At 46.1% G+C, this 26,729-nt stretch overlaps 1 protein-coding gene across 1 annotated transcript in view; it reads left to right on the forward strand.

Annotated features, from left to right (window-relative positions):
- Positions 1-26,729, forward strand: part of Rapgef5 (Rap guanine nucleotide exchange factor 5) — a 226,534-nt gene that overhangs the window by 188,804 nt on the left and 11,001 nt on the right. The window contains exons 17-23 of the mRNA XM_051152513.1: positions 1,793-1,942; positions 6,070-6,167; positions 8,186-8,308; positions 9,865-10,043; positions 19,068-19,158; positions 22,124-22,174; positions 23,652-23,739. Of these exons, the coding sequence (XP_051008470.1) occupies positions 1,793-1,942; positions 6,070-6,167; positions 8,186-8,308; positions 9,865-10,043; positions 19,068-19,158; positions 22,124-22,174; positions 23,652-23,739 (780 nt within the window). The remainder of the gene's footprint in view (positions 1-1,792; positions 1,943-6,069; positions 6,168-8,185; positions 8,309-9,864; positions 10,044-19,067; positions 19,159-22,123; positions 22,175-23,651; positions 23,740-26,729) is intronic.

The raw sequence follows: 26,729 nt of genomic DNA on the forward strand, positions 1-26,729 counted from the left end.
TCGGCAGCAGAGGTATGAAATATGCTGGAAGCTCAACTTTTTCTTTCTTGAACCTTCATCCTGGATCTGGCTACCCATGGCCCAAGGTCCAGGATTGACCAGAAGAGTCCCCAAAGCTGAGTCCATCCCTGAGGGCTGGAAAAGAAAATCTACAGAAGGAGGATGGGAGAACTTATCCCGAGGCTGGTCAGTCTGTCGAGTCCCCAGGGTGTGCTCCGTCAGTGTGCCGTGCCTGGTAGGACTCATGATATCCCACAGGGGCGGGGCCTTCACCAAGTATGAGGGAAGAGTCCTCGTCAGCAACCCGAAGGTGCTTCTTCTAGGAGACTGTTAGAGCAGAGCTGGCATGGTGGAGAGGTTCCCTGTCGAGGTAAAGGCTGAGTGAATGGCAGGCAGAGGGTCAGGGACCTGAAATCCCTCAAGAAGGTTTCCGCTCACCTTTCTGCACATGCTGCCGCTCAGAGTGTCAGCGTTCCAAAATAAAATGTCCTGTGGCACCTTGTCTAGTGCCTCTGGCAGAAGGCTTTCTGTTCTGTCCTGTTAGCTGTCATCTGCCCCCAATGAAAGAGTGAATGCAGTTACGTTACCTCCTAATTCGCTAATCCTTGACCTTCCCAGTCTATTTCTCTTATAATTTAACTGTGGAGTTTGCTAAGCTGAGCTACAAAGAGACTCAGGATTGCAAGCCCCCCCCACTCCACCCCCCCCACCTCTCCTTGTTTGTCAGTTTATTGAGCAAGGGATAAACTTGACCTCCCATCTAGGAGTTTATAGACTGGATCTTTGCTCAAAGTCTCCATTTTGAGCAACCCAGCCAAAGCAAAGACTGTCAAGATCCCGGTGCAGGGTCTGTGTTTGTTTGAGGCTCAGTAGCAGCAGCTTACTCTCTGTCTTTTTGCCTTTGCATGTCTGGAAACTTAGCCCTGGGTTTAGTTTCACGATGCCATTTAAATAGCATATAAACTTTCTCTAAGAGCTATAGCCCTGCCCTCCCGCACACACACCTTGCTTGTTTTTGAGAAACTATAGAACAGAATGTCTAAGTATATTACTGCATGTTTAGCAAAAGAAACAAAAACAAAACAAAACAAAAAAACCCTCTAATGCTTATATGCTAAGGAAAGCTTGACTATGCAAATCATAAGGAAGATGTTTTCCCAGGACACATCGTCCTGGCATTGACAATGCCCTACTAATCACTAGTAGCAAACAGTGAGAAGAAACTTTAAAAGGCTAGAAATATGACCTGTGCTTAAAACCCGTCAGCACTTCGATCCGGGTCAGGGCTGGAGGGTCATTCTCAAACGACTGAGAAAGCTGCACACACACACACACACACAAAACCCAAGGCAAATGACAGGCTTTCAGGTAAGCTTACGAGAATTCTAACAGCAAGCATGCAGCCCTTGATTGCGCCACAGAGACTGTCCTGAAATGGAGTGTAAAATAAAAATTTATGTGTTAAGACATTTTAATATGCTGCTTTGGGAGTTCAAAAGTACAGTCTGCAGAGCGTGGCTCCCAGTGTCCTCTAGCCAGACAGTCTGTCACAGGCACACGCTGCTGTGCAGTATGGGAAACCAGTCAGCTGCTCCTGCGTGGTCACTGGGCTCCTGTATTTGCAAGCTGAAGCTGACAGGCTGGGCCCTCGCACATTGTGTCGTCCTAAATGCATCTAGCCGTACGCACTTTACACGTAAAACAGCAGCAGCAAGGCAGACACCTTGATTAAAAAGTCTGCCCCTCACAGTCACAGTTCTCTGATTACAAACTGTTCTTTTGACCTCTGCAGTTTTTTGCCACGTGTATATAACAGAGCACTTCTACGTCAGTGTGAAGGCGAAGGTTTCCAGTACAGCCCGGGAGGTCCTGAAGGTCGTGGCTGAGAAGCTGGAGCGAGCCGAAGAGGATCTGGCTCTGGTGGCCGTCACGTTCTCGGGAGGTCAGTTACTTTCTTGAATGTTAACCTTTCGCTGGACCTCCACCAGAAGGGATTTGGCATTTCCTAGAGCAGGCACACTGCTCCTCTTTTTTTCTGCCTGTAGCTGGATGACCACAGTAACAAGGAGAGGTGCCTACCAGAGGTGTTCCCATGACAACAGCGGGTATGGCTGGGCATTGAATTTCCTCCCTCAGAATTGAGTAGGAAGACAGTGCCAGTGTTTTGAAATGTATTAAAGAGCTTTTTGTGCTTTTTACATTAGATAAGCCTTCCATTTTTCGTATTTAAATTAACTTCAGAAAGTGTTAGAGGATTAAATTACCATGGGGGGAGGGGTGGCCTTGACCTAGTCATCTTGCTGGCTGAGGATTCAGTCTCTGTTGGAAGATGGGAGACTGTACAACTAGCCACAGCTGGCGAGGCAGGGCTCTCTCAGGTGCATGTGGTGAGCAACCATTAATCAGTGGTGCAGCCTGGACAAGGCTCCTTGTTTTGCTGGAGTCTGTCAGATCACAATGTCACGTCACTGGCTCCCTTCTGGGCTTACAACCTTTATTTAATATCTCCTTAACCCTGAGGGGGAAAAAATGTGAGCGTTTGGCAGCTAAAAAGGAAATACTATACTAACTAGTATCAACCAGTGGGGTGTGTAGGGGAGGGAAGCAGAGACAGCGCATTTCCGTTTGCCCTCAGTAATTGTTCTAAAAGGAGAGATGGAGTCAGAACGCGTGTGAGGTAAAGCATTGCTCTTGCTTCCCTCATCACAGGCAGGCCAAATAGTTTGACAGGTCAGTTATTACACATGAAAAAAAAAAGCCGTTCTTCATAAGCCTAACAGAGTCCTTCCTTTTCCAGACCTCTCACCGTACAGCCTAACAAAACGCCATCCAGGGCTGAGGGTGCAGCTCACTGGTGGAACCTAGGTCTAGTGTATATGAGGCTCTGGGTTGAGTCCCTAGAAAACCATCTTAACCCCAGATTACGACTGGGAAATAAAAGCAAAGCTTTGCAAAGCGCATGGGCCCCCACGAACTTTAGTAAGGAAATGTATTCTGAGGTTTGTTTGTTAAGTAACAGAGATGGGAGCTAGAGAAATGACTCAACGGCTGAGAGAGTGTGCCACAGAGGACACGGATTCTGTTCCTAGCTTACGACCATCGGAATTCCAGTCCCAGGGGCTCAGCCTCCCTCTTCTGGCCTCCTGGGATACCGCATGCACACGGCACACTGTTGTGCATGCAGAGAAGCGTTCATACACGTAAAATAAAAATTTTTAAATGAACAAAATCTCAAAGCAGAGGAAAGAAATAGGAACAGTTCATCAAGAGAGGGAAAGCACCCCCAAGGATGGGAGCAGCTAGTGAACTGAGGAAGGCGTATCCTCAAAAGCTTTGGATTTTTAATAATGTGTTTCAGGTAGATTTGCCACATGTATGACATATTTTAAATGACCAAAACACTAAATGAGTATAAGTAATATTAAGCTTCATCAAAAATCACCATTTTCCTCTCACGGTAGTACTACTGCAGAGGACTGCCTCTGGATCCCCATTCCAACAAAAGGTTTGAGAAAAGACAGGCATTCAAGTGAACTCCACAACACAACTAAGGCCCATGTCACCTTGAGAACGGACTTAAGCCAGCCCAGAGCCATGTGAGGATCTAAAAACTAAAAAGTGTCTTTTTCCCTACAACATATCTACCGGATTACTGAGAAATGTCATTTTCACATCCTGTTGAGTCAGTTTTATCAGGGTAGGCAGTGGTTTCTGTTGTGTGTAGGTCCTTTGACCGTCATCACTAGATATAATAGCTTATCTCAAATTATCCATAGGTTTGGTGATGTGAAATAATTTTCCACCCACTGAGTGGGTTTTGCTGGTCAGTTGGTGGGTTGGTTTTCTAGACTGGTCAGTGGTGCAATGGTCTGTGAAGAACTTTCTTGCCTGAATTTTACTATCCTTAAAACAACAATGTGGGCAGGAGTGATGGCTCAGCAGTTAAGAGCACTGACTGCTCTTCCACAGGTCGTGAGTTCAATTCCCCAGCAACCATATGGTGGCTCATAATCATCTATAATGTGATCTGATGCCCTCCTCTGGCCTACAGGTGTACATGCAGGCAGAGCACTTTATACATAATAATAAATAAATAACTCTTTAAAAAATATAATCTTTACGTTGGGGTGAGAGGCGGGGCTTACTATAGCCCTTGCTCTAGTTACAGATTACCTCATATACAGTGTTTGCTGCTTCATGCAAGCACCATGACCTGGTTTTTATTTCATTCTGCTTTTGAGAAAAGTTTAAAGAATTTGTCGATGTTTCATAAGCTTTTTTGACAGAGGCACCAAGTATTCTTGCAGCTTCAACAGGTGTCTAGATATTTTTTAAAGATTTATTTACTTATGGTGTATACAGTGCTCTGCCTGCATGTACACCTGCACGCCAGAAGAGGGCGCCAGGTCTCATTGTAGATGATTGTGAGCCACCATGTGGATGGTGGGTATTGAACTCAGGACCTTTGGAAGAGCGGTCAGTGCTCTCTTAACCTCTGTGCCATCTCTCTAGCCCCAGTTTCTAGATATTTTGTGCCCGAGGTGATGTCATAGCAGCCTACCCATTTTTATTTTAGAAGCTAAAGCTTAGTTTTAATCTTTGATTTTTTGGGTTTTGGGTTTTGGGTTTTTTTTGGGGGGGGGGAGTTGTTTTTTGTTTTTGTTTTTGTTTTTGTTTTGGTTTTGGTAGCCGACTTGAAAGGACTTCAGGCCTCAGATGTTTGGGACTATTTACTACCTGTGTTAACAGCCTTCCATTATAGCATTATTAATCTTTATAACGCTGACCCAATTGGGAATAGATTAGATGATCATTTATTCACCCTGTATTAACCAGAAAGGTTCAAAACAAAATTTGACACTTAAGTTGATTAAAATTATTTAGAAAAAGGTATGTCTCCCATTCATCCCAGTAACTTAGTGCCACCTTGGGAGAAGTGGGTTGTGTTGCCACAGGATAAATCTCACTGTTACTTTATCCTCGTGTGCACGCTGTGGTGTGGGGAGGGTGTTCATCTGTGGAAGGAGGCGTCATCATGTGGTAGAGGAAAACCTAAACTCAAAACGCTCTGTAATAAGGAGATAAAATAATGTCCTCTAAGGAGCATCCAGCCTCATAAGTAGCCAGAACCTAACCAGGGGTCAGCCTTTGACTTGCATGTAAAGGAGACGTCCCAAAAATAATAGTAATAGGTGTGTTCATCCTACAAGCTCTATATCTGACTTTAGGGAAACACATTTACTCTCTGAAAAAGGAACTGGTAAGCAGTTTGGCAGTGTGTAGCTTTGTACTGGGAAGTCTGTCTTTAAAAGCTCGCATGTAGCCAATAAGGATTTATGTGCAAGGATGTTGGCTTCAGCTATGTGTGTTGCGGCTGCTGAAATAATAGGCCCATTTATCAAGACTCTGTGATGTGCCAGGCCCTGTGCTAGTACTTAACATATATGAATTTATATGACCAAGTTTTTTTTAAAAAGGAAGCCATTAAATGTCCAACAGTAGAGGAATGGTTAAATGATGGTATATAATGAGCTGTTATTATAGCCAATTAAACATGACGTGTAAACGAAAAGGGAGCAGGTGCCTGCAGTGAAATCAACCGGAGAATCACATAGGACTCATTCCTAGTGTAAGTACGGGGATGAGTGTGCAAGGGCTATAGTAACTGCTGATAGATGGGCTGTCCTGGCTGTTTTGGACAGAGTAAATTTTGCTATCTAGCGTAAACTGTCCTGCATAGCTCAGGAGGGCCACACTCTGATGGCTTGGGTGGTGACATTCCTAACATCACGCTGAAATGTGCAAAAATGAACTCACTTAAGGTCTGTGTACATCCTTTTAAATATTTTACCTGGGCAAGGTTCACTCATGGTGTGTAGCCCATGGCCTTACTTGTGTTTCTAATTTCTCTCTCTCTCTCTCTCTCTCTCTCTCTCTCTCTCTCTCTCTCTCTCTCTCTCTATATATATATATATATATATATATATATATATATATATATATATATATATATGTGTGTGTGTGTGTGTGTCTGTCTCTCTCTCTCTGTCTCTTTCTTTTTTAATAAAGAGAAACATGAGCTTCAGCCAAATGACTTGGCCATTTCCAAATCCCTGGAGGCATCTGGCCGGATACATGTCTACCGGAAAGATCTGGCTGACACCCTGGTAAGGACTTTTATGCTTGCACTTAAAATACAAGTGTCAGACTCGACAATATTTTCATGCTTTATAGTGAAAAACAAAGAAAGAAAGAAAGCTATTTCCTCTTGAAGGCATGGCTCGGCTGCCATGTGACCTGTCTTTTGCCAATCAGAGGCCTGACTTAAGGAGTTAGCCTCCCTAAGACCAGCCCTGCTCTGTTCGATTATGAAGTATTGTGACTCCCTGCCCCTTGGAATCTTGATTTAGTCTTTTCTTTCTTTTGGGCAGCTGTGTGGGCTGAGAGAGATAGACCCAGGTGGATGGAGAAGGAAAGAGCCTGTCCTTTAGAATGCCCACCCCCCACCCCCGCCCTGTGTCCTCAGAGAAAGGCGGCCTTTCATCCTTTCCTGAGATGAGTCAGTAAGAATAGCAGGTGTCTCTCAAGAGTAAGATTTTGAAAAAAAATATAAATAAACCTGCCATTCAGATTACTCTCATCATGAACTTTAAAAACATTTATGGCTAAGGGGACAACGTAGGTACTCCGCAAGACTTTTTGTAGAAAGTGAGTTTGATTTTAGTCGTGCCCTTGAAAGTAAACAGTCTGAAATGCCGCTTTTGTGGGTTTGCTCCCAAGAAGAACCCACACTCTAGCCATCTCCAGTACCTCTCAGAGAGTCTTAACATAGGCCTGAGTGATGTCACGGTGGGATAAGTGGGTGCCGTGTTCTGAGAGGACTGAGGCTCGGTCCCGCCCTCCGGCGTTTGCTACACCAGCTTAGGACAAGACCCCAGGTTAACCTGTGATTCCGCCATCACCCAGTATCCTCTCTTGTACTCCGTGCCACACTCTTGTGCTATCCCAGCAGGCGATCCCGAGAAGCCTTGGCTTCCCTACCCCAGCACCGCAGAATCTGTAAGAATGTGCCAGTGGCTCTGGCACAGCACTGCATCCTCTGGGGCACAGGAGGTGCTTGTTCTTGGCCACCCACAGGCTTTCACCAATGTCTGCAGAGGTCTGCTGTAGTTAGGTTCTGGGTTTTGCTTTTTTAAGTAGGAACCCTTTTCATAAAGTTCCAAAATGGCATGCTATCCACAGCATTTATTTTTTTCTTCAGAATAAGCTTTGTCCTTTTTTCAATACTCTTACTGGGAACGGCCCCCGGCTGTCTCATGGATGGTAGGATCATTGAGGTATACCATGCCTAATTTCCATTACTTTAACTTTTCAAATCACTAACTCTTTGACTTTAAGCTCTTAAATGAGAAGATGTGTTTTAATTAGAAAATACCAGTTATTTTAGAGAAAACACAAAACTTTATTTAATAGCTTCAAATGTGATGATAGACTTAGGCTGCATTAGCAATTTAATCATCTTATGACAGATTTTAAAGGAAGTACTGTTAACAACCTCAGCCCATCTCCTTGAGGAAAAAACAAAACCAAACAAAACAAAAAAAAAATAGTTGTTACATAGAATATACTAGCCACATGGGCTCTAAATAAAATAGCTTTTATTTTTATTTCATGTTATTCTTTTCACGTTCCAAGGGCATTGTAATAAAATTTGTAAACGTGTGTCTGGGACGAGGCTGGTAAGGCACGTTTCCTGTGCAAACCATGTCTGTCTTTACTGGAGTGCTCTATGACATTTCTTTTGTTTGTTTTTATACTAACCCTCCTGGCACATTAATTCTTACCAGAAGCCAAAGTGATTCCAGGGCTTTCACTTTCATTATGCTGTCTGTCAGGGCTGTGTTTTATAATCAGATTTGTGGGTGCGTGGATGTGTCTGGGCTGTGGGGGATGGGGAGGGGCGGCTCACCGGGTGAAGTGTCATTGATCATATTCTTCCGTTCAGGGCTGTTTCCTAAATTGGCTGTAACTCACTGGAGGTGAACAGAGCAGGGAAAATATTAAGTGCACTCAGAAAAGATTACTTTTCTAATCTGAGTTTCTAGAGCCTTCTGACAGGCAGCCAATTCACTGTGAAACATTCGGGAATAACTAAAGACCTTTTTGCTCCCATCTGTCGGTTTAGAACCCTTTTGCAGAAAATGAGGAATCACAGCAAAGGTCGATGAGGATTTTGGGGATGAACACTTGGGACCTTGCTCTGGAATTAATGAGTTTTGATTGGAGTCTGTTCAATTCAATCCACGAGGTAAGCGGGGAGCAAAAAGATGGGAGAGCTGATGCCGCTTTAACTTTTAACTGTGTGGCGATATAGCTATGCTAGGAAAGTGCAGTCTGAAGCTGTCCGGAGGGTTAAAATGGGCTGAAAGTTGGCCCTGTCCTGGGGAAGTTAGACTATGTGCCATGCTCGCTCTGCCCCTGTCCAGTTCCGTGCTCCGTGTGAGGTAAGTGTGGACACTCAGGGTTTATATGTATAGGTACCTGTAGGGAAGTGTACGCTTTGTGGGGATTGATCTTACAGATTTATACCAATGTGTGATGCTGTAATGCGACTGAAGAGGGGCTTTACCTTTGGGGTTAAGATTTCCATTTCCCTCTATACATCTATCTTTTTACTTAAGAATATTTCACAAATTTTAGAATGTGCTATGAACTTCAAATACTAACTTATACATTTTACATCTTTGTGTTGTGTGGACGTCTCTCCTGGGGACAGATTATAATGTTTATAAATTCCATGCTAGGAGCGAAGTGCTCCTGACAGCTTGGTGGTAGCAACGCTCCCAGGGACTGGGAACTAAAAATGCCACAGCGCTGTAGCCATGTGGTGCGTCCATCTTGCATGTGGAGGAACCCTTCCTTCTGGAGGGAAAGTCATGGCTGATAATTAGGGACCCAGTAGCCTTTTCTTCCACCATCTCTGTTACATTTTCTCATCAAAACATTTCAGCATAAGCTCGTTTGAGCATATTGTGAGCTCACTCAGGCGAGACGGCTTGCCTCTTCAGAAGTGTCAGACAAGTGGGACAGTGTGAGTGTGATGGCTCCTGTAGGGCACATGCACTCAGTTAAAAACGAATCTCTGTGTGCTTTGTCTGTGAGCACACTGTGAGCACACTGTGAGCACACTGTGAGCTTTTGCACTCTGCCCTTAATCTCCATTTCATTTCTGGTTGTGATCTTATAATGTCTTTATAACACCGCTTCTCAGAGAGCAGAGAGTCACCAGCACCGCCTGGGGCACTGTGCACAGGCATGGTGGTGCCCACCTGTAGTCTTGGAAGGCTAAGGCTGGGGCATCGCTGAGGCCCATGTTCAACATCAGCCTGGGCACTGTGGTGAGACCTAGTCTCCGAGGATAGGCCACTAAGAAGAAATGACGGAGGAGGTCCAGGAATCTGAACTTTATCAGTGTTTTGGGTGGTCCTCGGACCACCGTAATACTTCTTTATCCATTGGCTCTGGTGTGTGGTGCAAATATTGGTGCCATCAGTTGCCACCTTTAGGGGTTCGTTTTAAAAGTCCTGTGGTTTAAACTTTAGAATGTTCCAGATTTTGTACCAGGATGTCTTCCTTATATTCTGAAAAAAAAAAAAAAAATTGTATAAGATTCCCTAGGTAAACAGTATTGAACAAAGTATCATAGAAACTAAAGATAAAGTAGTTTAAATCTGCTACATAGTTATCTGTTGTATTTTGGGTTAACACACTAAGACTATGGGAGTGGCCTCTTAAAATGGCTCTTAAAGTGATTAGATTTTGCACCAGTTTAAGTTGGGCTAAAAATAACCATGTTTCTTTCAGCAAGAGCTGATCTACTTCACGTTCAGCAGACAGGGCAGCGGGGAGCACACGGCGAACCTCAGCCTTCTGCTCCAGAGATGCAACGAGGTGCAGCTCTGGGTGGCCACCGAGATCCTGCTCTGCAGCCAGTTGGGCAAGCGTGTGCAGCTGGTGAAAAAGTTCATCAAGATTGCGGCTCAGTAGGTTTCTAGTGGTGAAAGGGACCATTTCTCTTATCTCCTTGAGAAAATGTGGTGGTGTGGGTTTTTATTATCATCACCATCCTCACCACCAACACTACCAACAACCGTCATCATCATCACCATTACTTATAAGGATAGGAAGGGTTAGGATATAAAAATGTAATACTGAGTTAAGTGACCAAATCCTTAAAAGGTCTGGTTTTTTAATATTTATGTCTTTGCATTTGAAGCTTTCATATCCTAAAGTAAATGTCAAAATACCAAGCCAAAGCACTGATCTTTCTGCTTAGAAGCTGTAAATAAGCACTTGTACAATATGGCTGATGGCACTGCAGTGGGCTAGGGAAATGAGAGAAGATACTGTGTTTGTGTGTGTGTGTGTGTGTGTGTGTGTGTGTGTGTGTGTGTGTTTATGGTCTCATGGACACTCAGGGGCATTGGAGGATCCTGATGCTGTGTGTGTGTGTGTGTGTGTGTGTGTGTGTGTGTGTGTGTGTGTGCGTGTGTGTGTGTTTAGGGTCTCATGGACACTCAGGGGCATTGGAGGATCCTGATGCTGTGTGTATGTGTGTGTGTGTGTGTGTGTGTGTGTTTATGGTCTCATGGACACTCAGGGGCATTGGAGGATCCTGATGCTGTGTGTATGTGTGTGTGTGTGTGTGTGTGTGTGTGTGTGTGTGTGTGTGTGTGCATGTGTGTGTGTGTTTAGGGTCTCATGGACACTCAGGGGCATTGGAGGATCCTGATGCTGTGTGTATGTGTGTGTGTGTGTATGTGTTTAGGGTCTCATGGACACTCAGGGGCATTGGAGGATCCTGATGCTGTGTGTGTGTGTGTGTGTGTATGTGTGTGTGTTTAGGGTCTCATGGACACTCAGGGGCATTGGAGGATCCTCGTGGCTCCTGATACTCGGTGCTTGAGCCTTTGCAGACCTGTCAGTTGTAAGGCCCTGGGCTTCGCCCTCTGGGTGCATCCCACGCTCAGCCACTCTGAGCATATCTCCCATGCAGTGTATGCTTCAGCCTTGAGTTCATGTGGTTGACCCCGTCAGGAAGGGCTCCTCATACCCATCTGGTTGCCGTCATTCTTCAAGAATGCGGGTCAAAGTTTCTTCCTACGGGCCATTCCCGACTTACATGTGCAGGATCAAGACTTCCCCATGCATACGCACATGTTTCACCTTTTAAAGTTTTCTTTCATTATAGTTATCAAACTTACCTATTTGTATAGGAATCCTTCACTGGCTGAGCAACATTCATTTGCAAAGGACATGGGCTGTTTCTGATGGATCAGTGTCACTGGGAGACTGTACAGAACATGACCATTAAGAGAAACATAGGAACTGTTGAAAATGAAGTCTTATACCTCACTGGGGGCCTCTCCTGGAGTAAAAGTGTAGCTTGGGGTGGGGCTGGAGAGATGGCTCAGAGGTTAAGAGCATCACCTGCTCTTCCAGAGGTCCTGAGTTCAATTCCCAGCAACCACATGGTGGCTCACAACCATCTATGAGTTCTGGTCCCTCTTCTGACCTTCAGGTGTACATGCAGGCAGAACATTGTATATGTAATAAATAAATAAATCTTTTAAAAAATTAAAAAAAAAAAAAGCGTAGCTTGGGTGATGGTCAGTAAGGAGAGTCCTCATGCAAGTGTGCGCCTGGGTCTGGATCCCTAGGGCGGTATAAAAGGCAGGTGTGGCCCTGGGGCAGAGGCAGGAGAGTCCTGGGCTCTGCTACCAATTTTACCCTAACTGATAAGCTCCAGATTTAGGGAGAAATCTCATCTAAAAAAAAAAAAAAGATGGACCTGAGTATGATGGGACACTACCAATAACAGATCTCTCTAGGCAGAGGCAGGTGGATCTCTGAGTTCAAAGCTGGCCTGGTCTCCAAAGTGAGACCTTATCTCAAGAATATAAAGACAAATCAAATAAGGCACTTATCCATTTAAAAAAAAAAAAAACCCTGTGGCCTCCAAACAACAGAAAATACGCACACATGTGCTAAACATGCACATAGATGCATTATAAATAAATATAAAGTATCTTTTGCACAGCTTTCCCATATAGGAAAACAGCATAAATCAAAATCTCCCCCAGTGTTGTTGTGGGTTTTTTTTTGTTGTTGTTGTTGTTTTTGGTTGTTTTTTTTTTCCCCTCCACAGTGTCACATTTCATTCTCCTTTGTCTTTTGAAGTAGTTTTTACAACAGACAGTTTTCTTTTTCTTTTTTTTTTAAATATTTATTTATTTATTATTATGTATACAGAGTTTTGCCTGCATATACACCTGCAGGCCTAAGGAGGGCATCAGATCACATTATAGATGGTTATGAGCCACCATGTGGTTGCTGGGAATTGAACTCATGACCTCTGGAAGAGCAGTCAGTGCTTTTAACCGCTGAGCCATCTCTCCAGCCCCCAACAGACAGTTTTCAAGGACAGGTGTCTCTTGATGTCTGCGTGGGATAAGATTCAGGACCTCTTTGTATATCAGAGCCCTTGGGCATAGGGCAGAGCTTTGTGTGCAACAGGCACACGTTCTCTCCTCAAATCCTCCTAGGCATGTTCGCTACACAATGCCGTGTGATGCTGTCGAATACTTGTTGTATTGTCACATTATTTTAAAAACCAGCTATAGAGAAAGAAAGACAGGATTGGTCTCACCTTAGGCAGGACCACAGTTATTTACAGGTGAGGGAGAGTCTTAATGCTCAAGTATATTGGTGGCCTAAATGCCTACGGGGGAAGATGGGATACAGCTCCTCAAAGGAGCAGAAGTGACTTCCATGGTCCGCAAGGGAAGCTGGGAGGTGTAGTCCTTCAGCAGGAAGCTGTTATTCCTGACTCAGAGAGGATGCAGTAATGCAGGGCACAGGTGTTAGAGCTGTTTTCTGCTGAGCACCGTCTTTGTTGGAGGGGGTGGATCTGGGTCCACTAGAGATGCTCTTCTGGTCGTGGAGCCGGGGGAGTGTCTTCTTCGTCTTGATTCACCAGAAGAGATGTGGAAAATAATTACTAGACGGCCGAAACCAGAGGATCTGGTTGCAGAGATATTTCTGGGAAATCTGGGAGGTTTCCTGGGAAGGGGGAAGGAGAGAGAGGAGCAGAGGCAGGAGAGAAAGTGGGGGTCAGTGAGAGGAAGTGAGCATAGAGTTGATTCAGGCTGACAGTGACTGGACCCGTTGCCAGGACTGCTTCACCAAAACGAGCTAGGAGAAATATCGGGGAGCTACAGAGCATCAAAGGAAGGGCACAGAGGGAAATAGAAGACTAATGTCAGAATTGTATCTGGTCTGGGATGAAAGGCTTGAAGGCCCCTTTTGGCCACACATAACTCTCCGCAGCATCTAAAAGGTCTTTGCAGATGAGTCAGGAGCAAACGGAGCTGTCGGAGGGTGAAAGCTGTTGGGAGAGCTGGCATGGACCATTTAGTTTGAGTGGACGGTCAAGTTCAGCAAGACACTGAAAAGACAGGGTGAAAACATAGGTGTGAGGATAACAGGGAGGAAAGATTAACAGGAGAGGCCAGAACCAAAAGGAATTTGTGTCTGGTCCTTGTGTCTTTAGCCCCCATTTCAAGCTAGTTAGGGTTTGTTGTCTTGGAAGCAACATTGTTGCAGAGGAGGACATGGGGCCGGTCCCCGCAGTCGGATGCAGTCCTTTTTAATTGTGGAGTACTGCAACCATGGAGGATCTGCGCTGGTCCTAAAAGGTGTTAAGCTGGTCTGAGCTGGTGAGACAGAGAAGTTAGCTGATGCAAGGAAGGTCCAGCTGAGTTCCCCAAACAGTGCCCTGAATGGCAGGAAGAGGGATGGCTTGGGTGGCCCTTGGCCTGTCAGTCCCCTTTTAGAGGTCACATGCACTGCTTTCAGTGGCTTGGGGGGCTTGATTTCTCAATAACTGCTCCAAGGCTGACAGGAGGGCAGTAAGCAGCAGTTAGAATTCCTCAGAAGAGGGTCCATCCCATGGGCTGTGATAAAACTTAACAGTTGGCAGAGAACCCACTGGTAATAGCTGTGCAGCTTTGTGCGGAACATTGAAAGACAAAGTCACATGAGGAAACCTCTACATCAAGATTACCATGAACTAACTGGCTGGACCAGGCACCAGAGCTCTGTGGCGGGATAAGGTAACTGTAATTAGCTGTTTGTTAGCTCAGTCTCCTGCATAAAGTAACAAGCACCTGGAAACTTTGAAGAAGAAACCAGCATCCAAGTCAGCATCCAAGGAAGATGAACAGAGAGTGGCCCCATGATAGTCCTGGCTTTTATGAATATTTATTTATGATGTGTTGTGTATTTCCTTGAAATATTAACAAATCCCAGTTATTATTTAATGAACAAAAACAGTATCTTAAGTAAAACAAAATTTTTGGTTAAAAACAATTTGATGAAGTAAAAATTTAAAAATTGGCACTATTGCCTTGAATGACCATATGTAGTATTTGAAAACATGATGGCACATGTTTTTGTTAAAATCAAAGCGTTATACCTATATTCTATGAAACAACTTAATTGTAAGTTGTTATTATTTCCAAAAAAAGAAGCTCTTTTCCAGTTTCTAGTTTAAAAAAGTATACTCCCAGAGACAGCGTCTGCCTTGCCAAGAGTAAATGATCCACTTTACAAAGTTTTCTAAAATTAACTCTCTTAAGAGAACCCTTTAAAAAAATCTCTGTTTTCATTCCATACACTCAACCAACATATGAAAGCAACCAGTCATATCAAATCTGTAATAAATAATTACACGCAACATAGACTGAACTGACAAAGAAGCTAAAACCAACCCTTTGCTCCTTTTGTCCGCGGACAAATCTCCAGGTCACCACATACTGACACCACATACTGACTCAACACCGTCCTATTTAAAGTAGGTTGCTTGTTTAGAGGCACAATTTGTAAAGCATGGTAACCAAATTAAATGCGCTCTAGCAAATGCTAGCTTCTGGCATCTCTTCGGAAACATCCGCAATGTAGAGCTGTCAGAGCTTTTGGCTGAACGAATGGTCAGTGGTCTCACAGCCAGTGCTGTCTCTGGCACTGGCTTCATCTGAGTAGACCTTACGAGAGTTCCGGTGGGCTGAGCTCCAGAGAGACTCCAAGCCTAACTAGTTCTCCAGAGTTAAGCCCTGATAGCTTTGTGCTGGTGTTTTTTTTGTGTTACATGTGTGTTCTGGTCGAAAGCAGCATGGCCTCCCACCTTGGCCAGACTGTGTGAGGGTGAGGCAGTTAAGGTAAGAGAGAAAGGACAGAGAGAGAGAGTGAAAAGAAAAGGCTGTCTGGGGGGGAACTGCTGGCTCTGCTGAGGCCTGAGCTTCTGGTAGGCTCCTGTCTCCCGTCCTGGGTTTTCAGGACCATTGTTAGAATATTTAGGCAGCTGTAGAGAGAGCGACGGTGGAAAGAAGAGAGGCTCCATCTCGGTGGAAAGAAGAGAGGCTCCATCTGACCGTAGATGGGACCATGTTTATTCACTGTGAGGGGACATCTTGTTGCGCATGTGTGTGGATGGCCGAAATGCTTACAGGGGAAGAGGGGTCACCTACAAAGATAGAAATGGGCAAGGAATGACTTCTGTACTCCTCAGGGGACTCAGGAGAGTTTAGTCCTTCAGCAGGAAACTCATTTATACTGACTGGCTTAGGGAACCAGGACAAAGAAAAGAGCCTCGGTAGCTCAGTGTAGATGCAGCTGTGTTTAAGTCACTGCATAGCACTGCTTGTGTGTGAGTATGGATAAGGCCTTGTGGGAAATCAGGCGGCAGGCAGAAGGTGCTCCTGTAGTTCTACAGACGCTCTGTAGAACAGGAGGAGGATGTGCCTGGTTTGGGATCTGAGTCCATCCTGGCCTTAAGGAAGGAAAAGCTGAAGCTCGGGGGTGTGGGGCTGGAGTTTGACATTTTCAGTGGAGAGGCCTCTGAAGGTGGGCTACAACAGGGCAGGCAGCTTCTGTGGCTATGATGCCCTCATGGGGGGCTGAGAAGGAAGCTGATTGGCTGAAGGAGTCCTTGACCAAGAGACTGATGGGCACAGCATGTTCTTTAGGAAAACTCTCCTGAAAGTAGACAAGAGACTGCCCTGTTCTCTAAAACCCAGAAGCAAGAGCTTGAAGCAGCAGCTGTCTGAGGTCTGCAGTGATTCAGTGGAGGAGCAGGCGACCGGTCTACCCCCTTTGGTTGGTTGTTAGCTCAGCCAGAGTGTTCCGAGGTGCCGCATGCGTAAAGGTCTCTACAGTGTGAGTTAGAAGGAGAAAGGGGACACCAGTGGGGCTCCACTGATAAAGGTGGAGCCACCCAGCTCCTTCCCCATGTCCTAGGGAAATGAAATACCCTCATGTCTTCTCCTTCTAGCTCCATGCTCCTGAATTATTTATGGTTCTGGTCTCTGTCCTAAGCCCGTGGAACAGGATGCCAACTGAAACATGGAGTTAAATTCTTTATACTCAAGCTGTAGGAAGAGGCGAGGGAAAGCAGGCATTTCCACAACTGTGAAGTGTTCCCTGCCTCCGGCATCTGATTTGCATATTCATGTTTCCTTCCTTCTCCGCCCCCCCAACCCCATCCCCCACCTCTGTGGATTGAGTGGGTTTTATTTCCTAACGCAGACAAAGGAGCGGCTGCTGGACAGGGATGCTGCCTGTCAGACAGCCTGCTCTTATCTCGGAATGAATGAGCCACTGTAAAGGATTCCAGGCCCGAATGGCATCTAATTTCTGCTCAGAACCAATTTGTCTTATTCAGAAATTGTGTCTATATAAATTTAATTTCTTTTTAAAAAAACAAAAATCAGATGATGTGCGGTGTGTGTGTGTGTGTGTGTGTGTGTGTGTGTGTGTGTTAATTTTATGACTAAAACAAAGTTATGTGGACCAGAAGAAATGGCATATGAGGAAGTAACAGCTAAAAGATGTGAATCATCTACATAGAGTTAAAAAAAAATAATAACCATTTACCTAAAAGTTTTTGTTTTCAGCTTCAGCACTTGCTCCGTGCATGGCTTGCTGTGCGTTAAGCAATTGGATATACACATTAAAACAGAAACGAGTAGGCCCTCAGCAGGCTTATACTCCAGCGTCGGCGAGCTTCTTCCCTGACGGTGGTTCTAACCTGTAGGGCCTTCTTTGAGTATGAGGACTTGGGTAGGAGGTGTCCTCCATCACGGGACATCCTCACTGACTAGAGCCCCAGCAGAGGAGCTGCTACCTCAAAACATTGTCGAGAGATGAAGTTAAGTCAAGCCTTTTCTAGATAGTGTGATCTGTCTACAGTGTAGAACGCTGGAAGAGACAGTACCAAGCCTTAGGCAGCAAGATCTCAGAGGTCATCATAACGAGGGGGCACCTTGAGTTCAGTGTGTTGCTGGACGGTACCAAGCAAGGCCCGTGGGAGGGGGGTTGACTGAGGCCAGAGGAAGGATCAGCACTACGCTTGCTCGAGGGCTTCATGCCTGGGTGTAGGAACCGGAGGATGCACTGAAAGCGGCCAGACTTAGGGACCAGCCATAGCTGAGGAGGTTTGGTGGTGATGTGCCTGCTGGGCTTCTGTCCTCAGGTACTTTCTGCTCAGGTGTGGAGGGAGGCAGCAGTGCCCCGCCCCCTACAGCTCCTCAGGTGTGGAGGGAGGCAGCAGTGCACGCCCCCACAGCTCCTCAGGTGTGGAGGGAGGCAGCAGTGCCCGCCCCCCACAGCTCCTCAGGTGTAGAGGGAGGCAGCAGTGCCCGCCCCCCACAGCTCCTCAGGTGTAGAGGGAGGCAGCAGTGCCCCGCCCCTCACAGCTCCTCAGGTGTAGAGGGAGGCAGCAGTGCCCGCCCCCCACAGCTCCTCAGGTGTAGAGGGAGGCAGCAGTGCCCCGCCCCTCACAGCTCCTCTCTTCGTGGGGAGTAAACTTCCTTCCAGACTTGGAGCAGTGTCTGGTCCACAAGGCCGACAGAGCTTGCCAGAGCACAGCCTAAGCCGTTTCCTTGCTTCTGAGCTGTATGTTCTTATTCACTCTAGTGCCACCAGAACGTCACAGCTTGGGAAGACGCTTAGCACACAGCAGAACTTTGGGCTGGCAGACACAGTGGGAACAGAAGCTGAGGCCGTATAACAGGTCCAGTGCAGCCTGGGCTGATCTGGCTCAAAACAAACAAAACCAAACAAACAAAAAGCAAAAACACTTTTCATGTTTTATACCATCGTTTGTACTAATGGAAAAATAAATCACACATATGTAAAGTTTCATAACAAAGATGTCTACTGCAGCATTTGTGTAGTAAGAGTTGAAACTAGCAAAGGCTACAACTAGAAAAACTAAAACAATCATGAAACATCTTTTTTTTAAGGAGGTGAGGTCTCGTGCATCTCCAGGCTGGCCCTCAACTCTCCTTGTAGCGGAAGGTGACCTTCTCGGACTTCTAAATCTACTGTCCCCAGCCCTAGTGCAGAGACTGCAAAAGCCCTTCATTTCATTTTCTTACCTTTATGAGTCCGAAATGTGGAGTACTATCCCATAATATGTGCCATATACTCAGATTGATAGATGATATGATTGATAGGTAGATTGATAGATAGATGATAAATGATAGATAGATGGTAGACGGATGGATGGATGGATGGACGGACAGATGGATGGATGGAGTGTGGTGTCCACTTTGTTGTTAGCAAAGAATGACATATCAAAATGAACGAGAGAACTTAGACCTGTGAGGTGAGAGAGACCGGTCAGCCAGATACAGGAAAAGCTGAGGAGGCTGCAGGAACAGCCTTGTGGTGGCTACAGAGAAGTGGGTGTTTCAGAGCACAATCATCTTAGCTGTGAGCAAACAGGTGGATGTTGCGGGGGGGCGGGGTGCTCCTGCATGTCAGAAGGCTTTCCTTGGAGGCAGCGAGGACCCTGGGAGCTAGACATCCTTTCTTCAGCACCAGAAACAGCTGGGGCAACCATCCTTCTGTCCATGGACAGTGGCAGGTGTGAGGGGCCTTGCCGGCGGCTGCCCACTATTTGAAGGTATGTTTTCTCAGTCTCCTCTGCTCTCCTTTATCCATAGCTGCAAAGCCCAGCAGAACCTAAACTCTTTCTTTGCCATCGTGATGGGCCTCAACACTGCCTCGGTCAGCCGGCTGTCACAGACCTGGGAGGTGAGCCTTTCCGCTGGGAGCTGGGCCGTGGGTGTGGGTCAAATGAAACACTCCTCGGGAGGCTTGTGTTAGAAATCAGTGGGTTTAAATGGTTTAAATGAGACGAATTCTGCTCCGCTAAAGGTACTTTTAGTGGGACTGTGACAGGGTGATAGGGACCATTTTTAGCAAATGGCCTCTCACACAATCTTTAATGTGGCTCTCTAATATATACGAAAAAGTGTTTTGTTTTTTTTTGTTTGTTTGTTTGTTTTTGTTTTTTGTTTTTGGTTTTGGTTTTTCGAGACAGGGTCTCTCTGTGTAGCCTTGGCTGTCCTGGACCCGGTTTGTAGACCAGGCTGGCCTCGAACTCACAGCGATCCACCTGCCTCTGCCTCCCGAGTGCTGGGATTATAGGCATGAGCCACCACGCCCGGCTTTTTGTGTTTTGTTTTTTTTTAAGTGTTTTAAATTTCTCTTCACCCTCCTGCATTCCCTGAGGGTAGCTCTGACTCCATGCTGGCTAGTCATTCTCCAGTCTGCCCTGTGATATGAAGCAAAGTGCGCACAGAGGCAAATAGGGTACTGGGCCTGAGTGAGAGGGTGGCACAGAGGTGACGCCAAGGTTCAGGGCCTCCGCCTTGGATGCTCACATGGGTGAACTGCCTAAGTGATTTTGCATTCTAATTTTCGTAAAGAGGACCTTTGTATATTTATAGAAGGCACGAGACCTCCCAAATTCTAGGTCTGCCCTGTAGATGGTGAAGGGTTTGGGTTAGTTAGGAGATTCAGGAAGCCAGTCTGGGAGACCCACTACTGCCCTCTTCCACTCTGTCCCTCTAACGCCCACGTCATCAGCAGCATCCTTTGGTCTGGTACCCTGTGTGGTCCACTGTGGTGTCCTTGGCCTCTCCTGTTCCCTGTCACTGACTGTGCCATTCTCCCTATAAATTCTCGCCTTCTGAGTCAGGAGCTGTGCCCAGTGAGTGCACTGTGCGACCCGGGGGGGGGGGGGGGGGGGGCGGGGCAGGGTTCATGCTACCCTTCAAGAGGGTAGCAACAACAACAACAACAACAACAACAAAGGGACACGAAAGGGTTGCCTGTTCCGGTTAGGCAAACAAGATGGGCCAAGAATTAAAGATTAAAGGCGATGTGAGAGACCTGCCAGGCTGATTAGAGCCAGGATGACAGAGGAGAGCAGCGGAGGGTCTTAACAGAGTGGAATTTGAATTAAATCTCAGAAGAAACTTTGATTTGCAGAAGTAATTGAATTACATTTACAAAGCTGAATCTGCATATTGACTGCCTGCTGTGTTACCACTGAGAGCACCGTGGCTGCCATACAGAAAACAAATGCCCAGGACAGAGTGCTGTGTGATAAAAGGCCCTGGGAGAAACAGGGGAGGAAGCGTTCTGCAGCTGAGGAGCCTGGGCAGGGGGCTTTGCTGGGAGGGGAGGCTGGGCTTCCCAGCAGGGGCGGCCCGCAGGGTGACCACAGGGTTTCAGAGTCAAAGGAAAGTGGTCATCCTGTTGTGGAATAAAGAAAAGGAGGGAGTTTAAGATGGTCCCTGTTGCAAGGACTTAACCCTGTCATTGTAATGGCAGCAGCCACAGTTAAGTGTTCCAGTATGAGGTTATTTACAAAAATAGTCTCTGGGACAGATGTGCCTCTTTGCTGACCCCTGGCTAAGCACGTTTGAGTTTGAGGCGCCACTGGGACATTCATTGGAATGTCAGGCAGACTAAGATATGGCTCAAAGGAAAAATTGGAAATAACTGCAGAAGTCTGCATTTTATATTTTATTTACTGTCAAGTCATTTCCAGATGGGTTAGACTGCTCACTATGGAGAACTGAGTCGAGTCAAAATCATCACATTGAAAACTTAAGTAGTTGTAAAGTTTAGTTATTGTAAAGTGACCATCAATTATATCGATCCGGTTTGAAGACAGAACCTCCCGGGGTATCTTGAACCTCGTCGAGATTGTTAACAGCTGGAGTCTGCTAGGCAGCAACCATGGACAGTTGCGCATTTATTTCACGTGCTGTTACTGAAGGCTGAGACCAGAGAGGGCGCAGACTCACACTAAACACACAGCTAGGAAGAGGCGGGAACAGAATTCACAGAGCCTTGGTTAGTTAGGTCAGCTTTCTATGACAGACCACTAAGCCAGTATGAAAGGATCCATGTTTTCTCCCTATTTTTCTTCCCTCCTTTCTTTCTTTTTGTTTGTTTGTTTTGAGACAGGGTTTCCCTGTGTAGCCCTGGCTGTCCTGGACTCGCTTTGTAGACCAGGCTGGCCTCAAACTTGCAGAGATCCACCTGCCTCTGCCTCCCGAGTGCTGGGATGCAGGTGTGCGCCACCGTGCCTGGCTTCTCCTATTCATGTTAAAGGCCGTCTGGCACATCTCCAGGTCCCTGTCCATGGGGCCTGCTGTTCTACCTGGGAGGATGGAACAGGCACACAGCCCTGTCTTCTGTTATTTTATAAGCACTCAGATTCTGTCCGCTAAGGTGCAAGCTGCGTCACCTAAGGGTCTCACCATCTTTTATGATCTTACCTCTGCCGCACAGGGCAGCGGTGCCATTTACATAAGAAACAGTCAGCCAACACTGCTGTTTCGGGCCAGACGGTCTGAAAGGTGAGCACATCCATCAGAGACACGGCACAGAACTGAGACTTACTTGTTTATTAAATAAGCACCAGTGTGTAGAGTGTCTAGCCAGCCAGATCCCTTTATCATGTGGCTGCCAAGGTATTTTTAGCAGCATGCCTAACGATTGTCATATCGAGGGGGTGATGGAAATTGCATAATGGGATGAAATCAAGGCAGCACCCCGTGACAGGTATTTATGCTCAGAAGCAAGCAGAACTTAGTGCAAACGTCCCTTCGTGCCACTTCTCAGATCAGCTGCCTTCTGTGACCTCTGTGGTTTCTGAGCGTGGTGTTTGTTTTTGCTTCCTTTTTTTTTTTTTTTTTAGAAAATTCCTGGGAAGTTCAAGAAACTTTTCTCCGAACTTGAGAGTTTAACGGTAAGTAAAGGAGACTTGCCCTTCAAATCAATTCGTGCCATTTCCTTCTGGGTTTCAGGGTTTAGCTCCCTGCTGTTCGTGATGTCAAAGCCTGACCTGACTGACTGCATCTGAAAATACAGTTTTGAAGCCGGCCGTGATGACAGAATCCTGGTGCTTTGGATTTGGAAGAGGAGGATGGAGGAGTATAAGTCCCAGGCCAGCCTGGGCTGTGACATAAGACCCTGACTGGAAAATAAATAATGCAGGAGCATGCTGAGGTAGAAGAGGCACCCACTGTAGACAAGGAACTGCAGGCAGCTAAAGGGTACAGCAACCACCCAGTGCCAGCTCATCCGCCCTAAGGGCATTTTACATTCAAGGATCATCGTGCAGGTAGAGCAGGCTGTACTTACATAGGAACACACACACGCGCGCGCGCGCATTTTATACAAATACATACACACTCATGTTTTATACACATACTTGTATTTTATACACATACACACACTCGTATTTAACACACATACATGTATTTTATACACACAGACTCGTATTTTACACACACAGACTTGTATTTTACACACACTCGTATTTTACACACACACACGTGTTTTATATACACACATTTTATACACATACATACACTTGTATTTTATACACACACATGTATTTTACACACATACACACACATTTTAAACACATACACATATATTAGAGAAAAGGAGGCTGTGAATTTGCAAGGGAATAAAGTGTCAGGTACACGGGACGGGTTGGGGGAGGGGAGAGGAAGGAAAGACTGACATAATTTCAAAACATTTTAATTTACAAATAAGAACAAACGACAGACCGATGGTGAACAGGTGCGCAGACAGAAACATGTAGGTGCGCAGACAGAAACATGTAGGTAAGGAGTGAAGCCGTGGTGGCCGTTAGCGCTGCCTCCTCTCCTCTCCCCGCGAAGCCCATGTGATTTTTCACAGGCCTTTTCTGTTTCACAACATGGAAGCGATCGGTATAAAACGTGCTGAGTGATTACTGTGCTGCGCATTAATCTTTCCCCCTTCCTTGCTGTGCCTTGGGTTTCTAGAAATTGGGCATTGTCTTTGTGTCCCGAGGGCAGTTTCCCGGTCCAGTGTACTTAACAAAAGACTTTGAGGTTCCCCTCATGGCGCGGATTATGCAGAGGAAACCGCACCTGAAGAAGCTAATTGAGGAAAATCACTAAAGTGCAATCAAAAGGTGTCTGTCTCCTTTGCAGTCGCCTCCCATTATTGTAAACCAATAATATCTTGGATTCCATGCACTGCCTAGATTCCCTCCCCTAATTAGTGGACTTACTCTCCAAGGAAACCTTTACCCACCGCATTCTCAGGAAGAATCTATCCGTATCTAATCATGTCCACGTTGTGCAGCAGATGCAGACTGAGAAGTGCTTCTTCTATAAGTGCATTGATTTTTTTTTTCTCCTTTTCTTTGTGATCTCCTTGGTTTGCAGGACCCCTCCCTCAACCACAAAGCCTACAGGGATGCGTTCAAAAAGATGAAGCCGCCAAAAATCCCCTTCATGCCCTTATTGCTTAAAGGTAATGATTTCCTATCTGTTGGGGTATGCAGTGTCATCTTCTAGCTACAGCTGGAAAGAACAGGACTCTCGGTTAATGCCTTAGAGCAGCCTCAGCTTTCATACCTCCATATTTGCACGGAATTCTTTTTCAACTGTCTAGAATGCTCATTTGTGTTTGAGGAGTGTCAAAGTGTTGTCACAAGAAAAGTGTTTGTGTTGCTTTGTCTCCAAGCCCTGTATTATTTTCTTTAACGCCGTGAAATAGTTAAACAAGAATAAGGCCTAAAGCACCAGCAGTTGTCTGTCTGCATCGGAGTTCAGAGGCTGCAGCTCACAGTGCTCTGTGTGAGAGAGGCCCTGCCGTTCAACAGAAGCTACATGGCACGTGAGCATTGCTGGTAGAGAGTGTTCCTTCCAGGAAGTGGACACTAGCTGGTGTCTGACGACAGCCCCACAATCACCATCAAGCTCTCTTCTGCAGAGCTGACACGGTTCACGTGAAACCTGTCAGTTACACTTGCTGGCATTGCGGTGATGTGCCAAGCAGGCCATTGGTGGGAGGGTAGCCCATAGAATCCGGCCCCGGCTCCTGACATTCTGTGCTCCCTAGGGAAGTGGGACCGAGGGAATTTTCTTTGGCCCCGTTTTAATCGTTTCAAGGGGTTTTATAGAAATACGTCTTCATCAGACCTCTGCCTCTCAGAGACAATGTCTGCAGCATCGGGCCCCACCCACTGGCCTCATCAATGACCCTGGAGAGGAGTTGCATTGCTGGCTGCCTGGCCTGGCCACCTTTCCCTCCCCCCACTTCCACCCCAGCTGAGAGTTAAGCTGGTACCCCTCTTCTGCCTGTCCTGGAGGGCCACAGTGACTGCCTCTCTGAAGTTGCACATTAGTCTCCATCTTGTGAAGCTAGAATTGCTGGGGGGTGGGGGGAGGAAACGGCATTAGGACAACTGAGGGAGGCACAGTATAACTGCTTCAGGCCAAAAAGCAAGTGGGAAAAGTAAGAAGAGACTGAAATACCAAAATTACAGCTTAAAGGTTCATTTGCTTCCTTCCTTCCTTCTTCCTTCCTTCCTTCTTCCTTCCTTCCTTCTTCCTCCCTCCTTCCTTCCTTCTTCCTTCCTTTTTCCTTCCTTCTTCCTCCCTCCCTCCTTCCTTCCTTCTTCCTTCCTTCCTTCCTTCTTCCTTCCTTCCTTCTTCCTTCCTTCTTCCTTCCTTCCTTCTTTCTTCCTTCTTCCTCCCTTCCTTCCTTCTTCCTTCCTTTCTAGTTCTTTATTCTTTTTTGTACTTGTTCACTTCTAAGGTAGACTTACACAGGCTCATAGACACATTGCAAAGGGCAGTGCCTTCAGTTGGAGGGCTGGTACTGACAGTTGGGAAGAAACACTTGGAATTATTTAGCCACAAATAGCAACAGTAGGAAATGAGAAAATAATATGGAAAAGGAATTGCTTTTAATAAGAAAAACTAGAAAGAAGAAATGGTTATAAGGCACTGGATTCTCTTACAGTGTCTCTTTAGCTTAGAAAAAAGCACCCACACATCCCTACACCCCCACACACACACACCCATCACGCCCCCACTGCATACCCCTCACACCCACACACCCATGCCCCACACTTCACACACACCCATGCACACCTGCTTAGTGCTTTCTCCCTGAAACCTCTGGCAGTCAAGGCACTCACCTGAGCTTGAATGCAGTTTTATGCTCCAATAAGTTTAGACCTTTTGTTGGCAGACAAACAAATTTCTTTCTTTTTAATCAATATTAAAGTTAGATAACATCAGTATTGTATTTTGTTTAAAGCTTTAATTTTTGTCTGAAATAATTTCCAAAGAAAAATAGAATGAGAGCTGAGGGTGCAGCTCAGTTGGTAGAGCACTGGACTCCATGCAGGAGGTCTTCAGTCCTCAGTGGTGCATAAACCTGCTGTGGTGTTGCAGGTCTAAAATCCCAGCGCTGCAGCTGCTGGCCAGGTGGGTGAGGACCTCAAGGCCATCCTCAACTGCAGAGCTAGCTGGAAGCCAGGCTGACCACATGAAACCTGTCTTTAAAACGAAGAGAAATGTGGGGGCTGGAGAGATGGCTCAGTGGTTAAGAGCACTGTCTGCTCTTCCAAAGGACCCGGGTTCAATTCCCAACACCCACATGGCAGCTCACAACTGTCTGTAACTCCAGTTCTAAGAGAGCTGACATCCTCACACCAATGCACATAAACTAAAATTAAATAAATTATTTCTTTTAAAAAAAGAAGAGAAATGCAAACACGTCCATCACTGGACACTCTGGAAGTAAAGAACTTGAATTCTTGGACGTTTTCATTGACGGGACATTTGAACTATTTTAGAGTAATCGGCTTAACACTTGATGATGGCTCCTCCTCTCACTTCCATACATTAGGAAATAGGCCACGTTGAACTCAGGGGCTGTGTGTTAGGAAGCTTAGACGTCCCGTGGTCACATGGTAAACAGTGGCTCCCGGTGAGAGGGCACGTAGGTGGAAACCTGACAGTTCTACCTGGGCACGTCCGCCCTTTGCATCCCGCGGCCTCTCCTGCCCACCCTGTTGTTTGTTGTTTCTTAGGCCAACCTCGCTCCTCACTCCTGCTACACACACCCCATGCTGCACACACGCCCTGAAACCTTCAGCTGTTAAAGCCGCCTTCTCGTGCCAGCCTCTGTCCCTCTGTCACCTGCTCAGCTTTCTGTTCACCAGTCCCTTTTGTACTGCAGCATCCTGCAGCCCACAGCAGCATGCGACACATATGTGTGTGAGTGCACACTCACACAGTCACTAACACAATACACAAACACACATACACATTCACATACTTACATCATACAACAAACACACACACATACACACACTCACACATACATTCACACACATATACACACACTCACACAAACACACTCATACACACATACATACACTCATACACTGACTCACAGACTCATAGACTCAGACTCACACATACACACTCACAAACATACACATT

The sequence above is a fragment of the Acomys russatus genome, chromosome 1 (assembly GCF_903995435.1).
Source record: "Acomys russatus chromosome 1, mAcoRus1.1, whole genome shotgun sequence".
Lineage (NCBI taxonomy): Eukaryota > Metazoa > Chordata > Mammalia > Rodentia > Muridae > Acomys > Acomys russatus.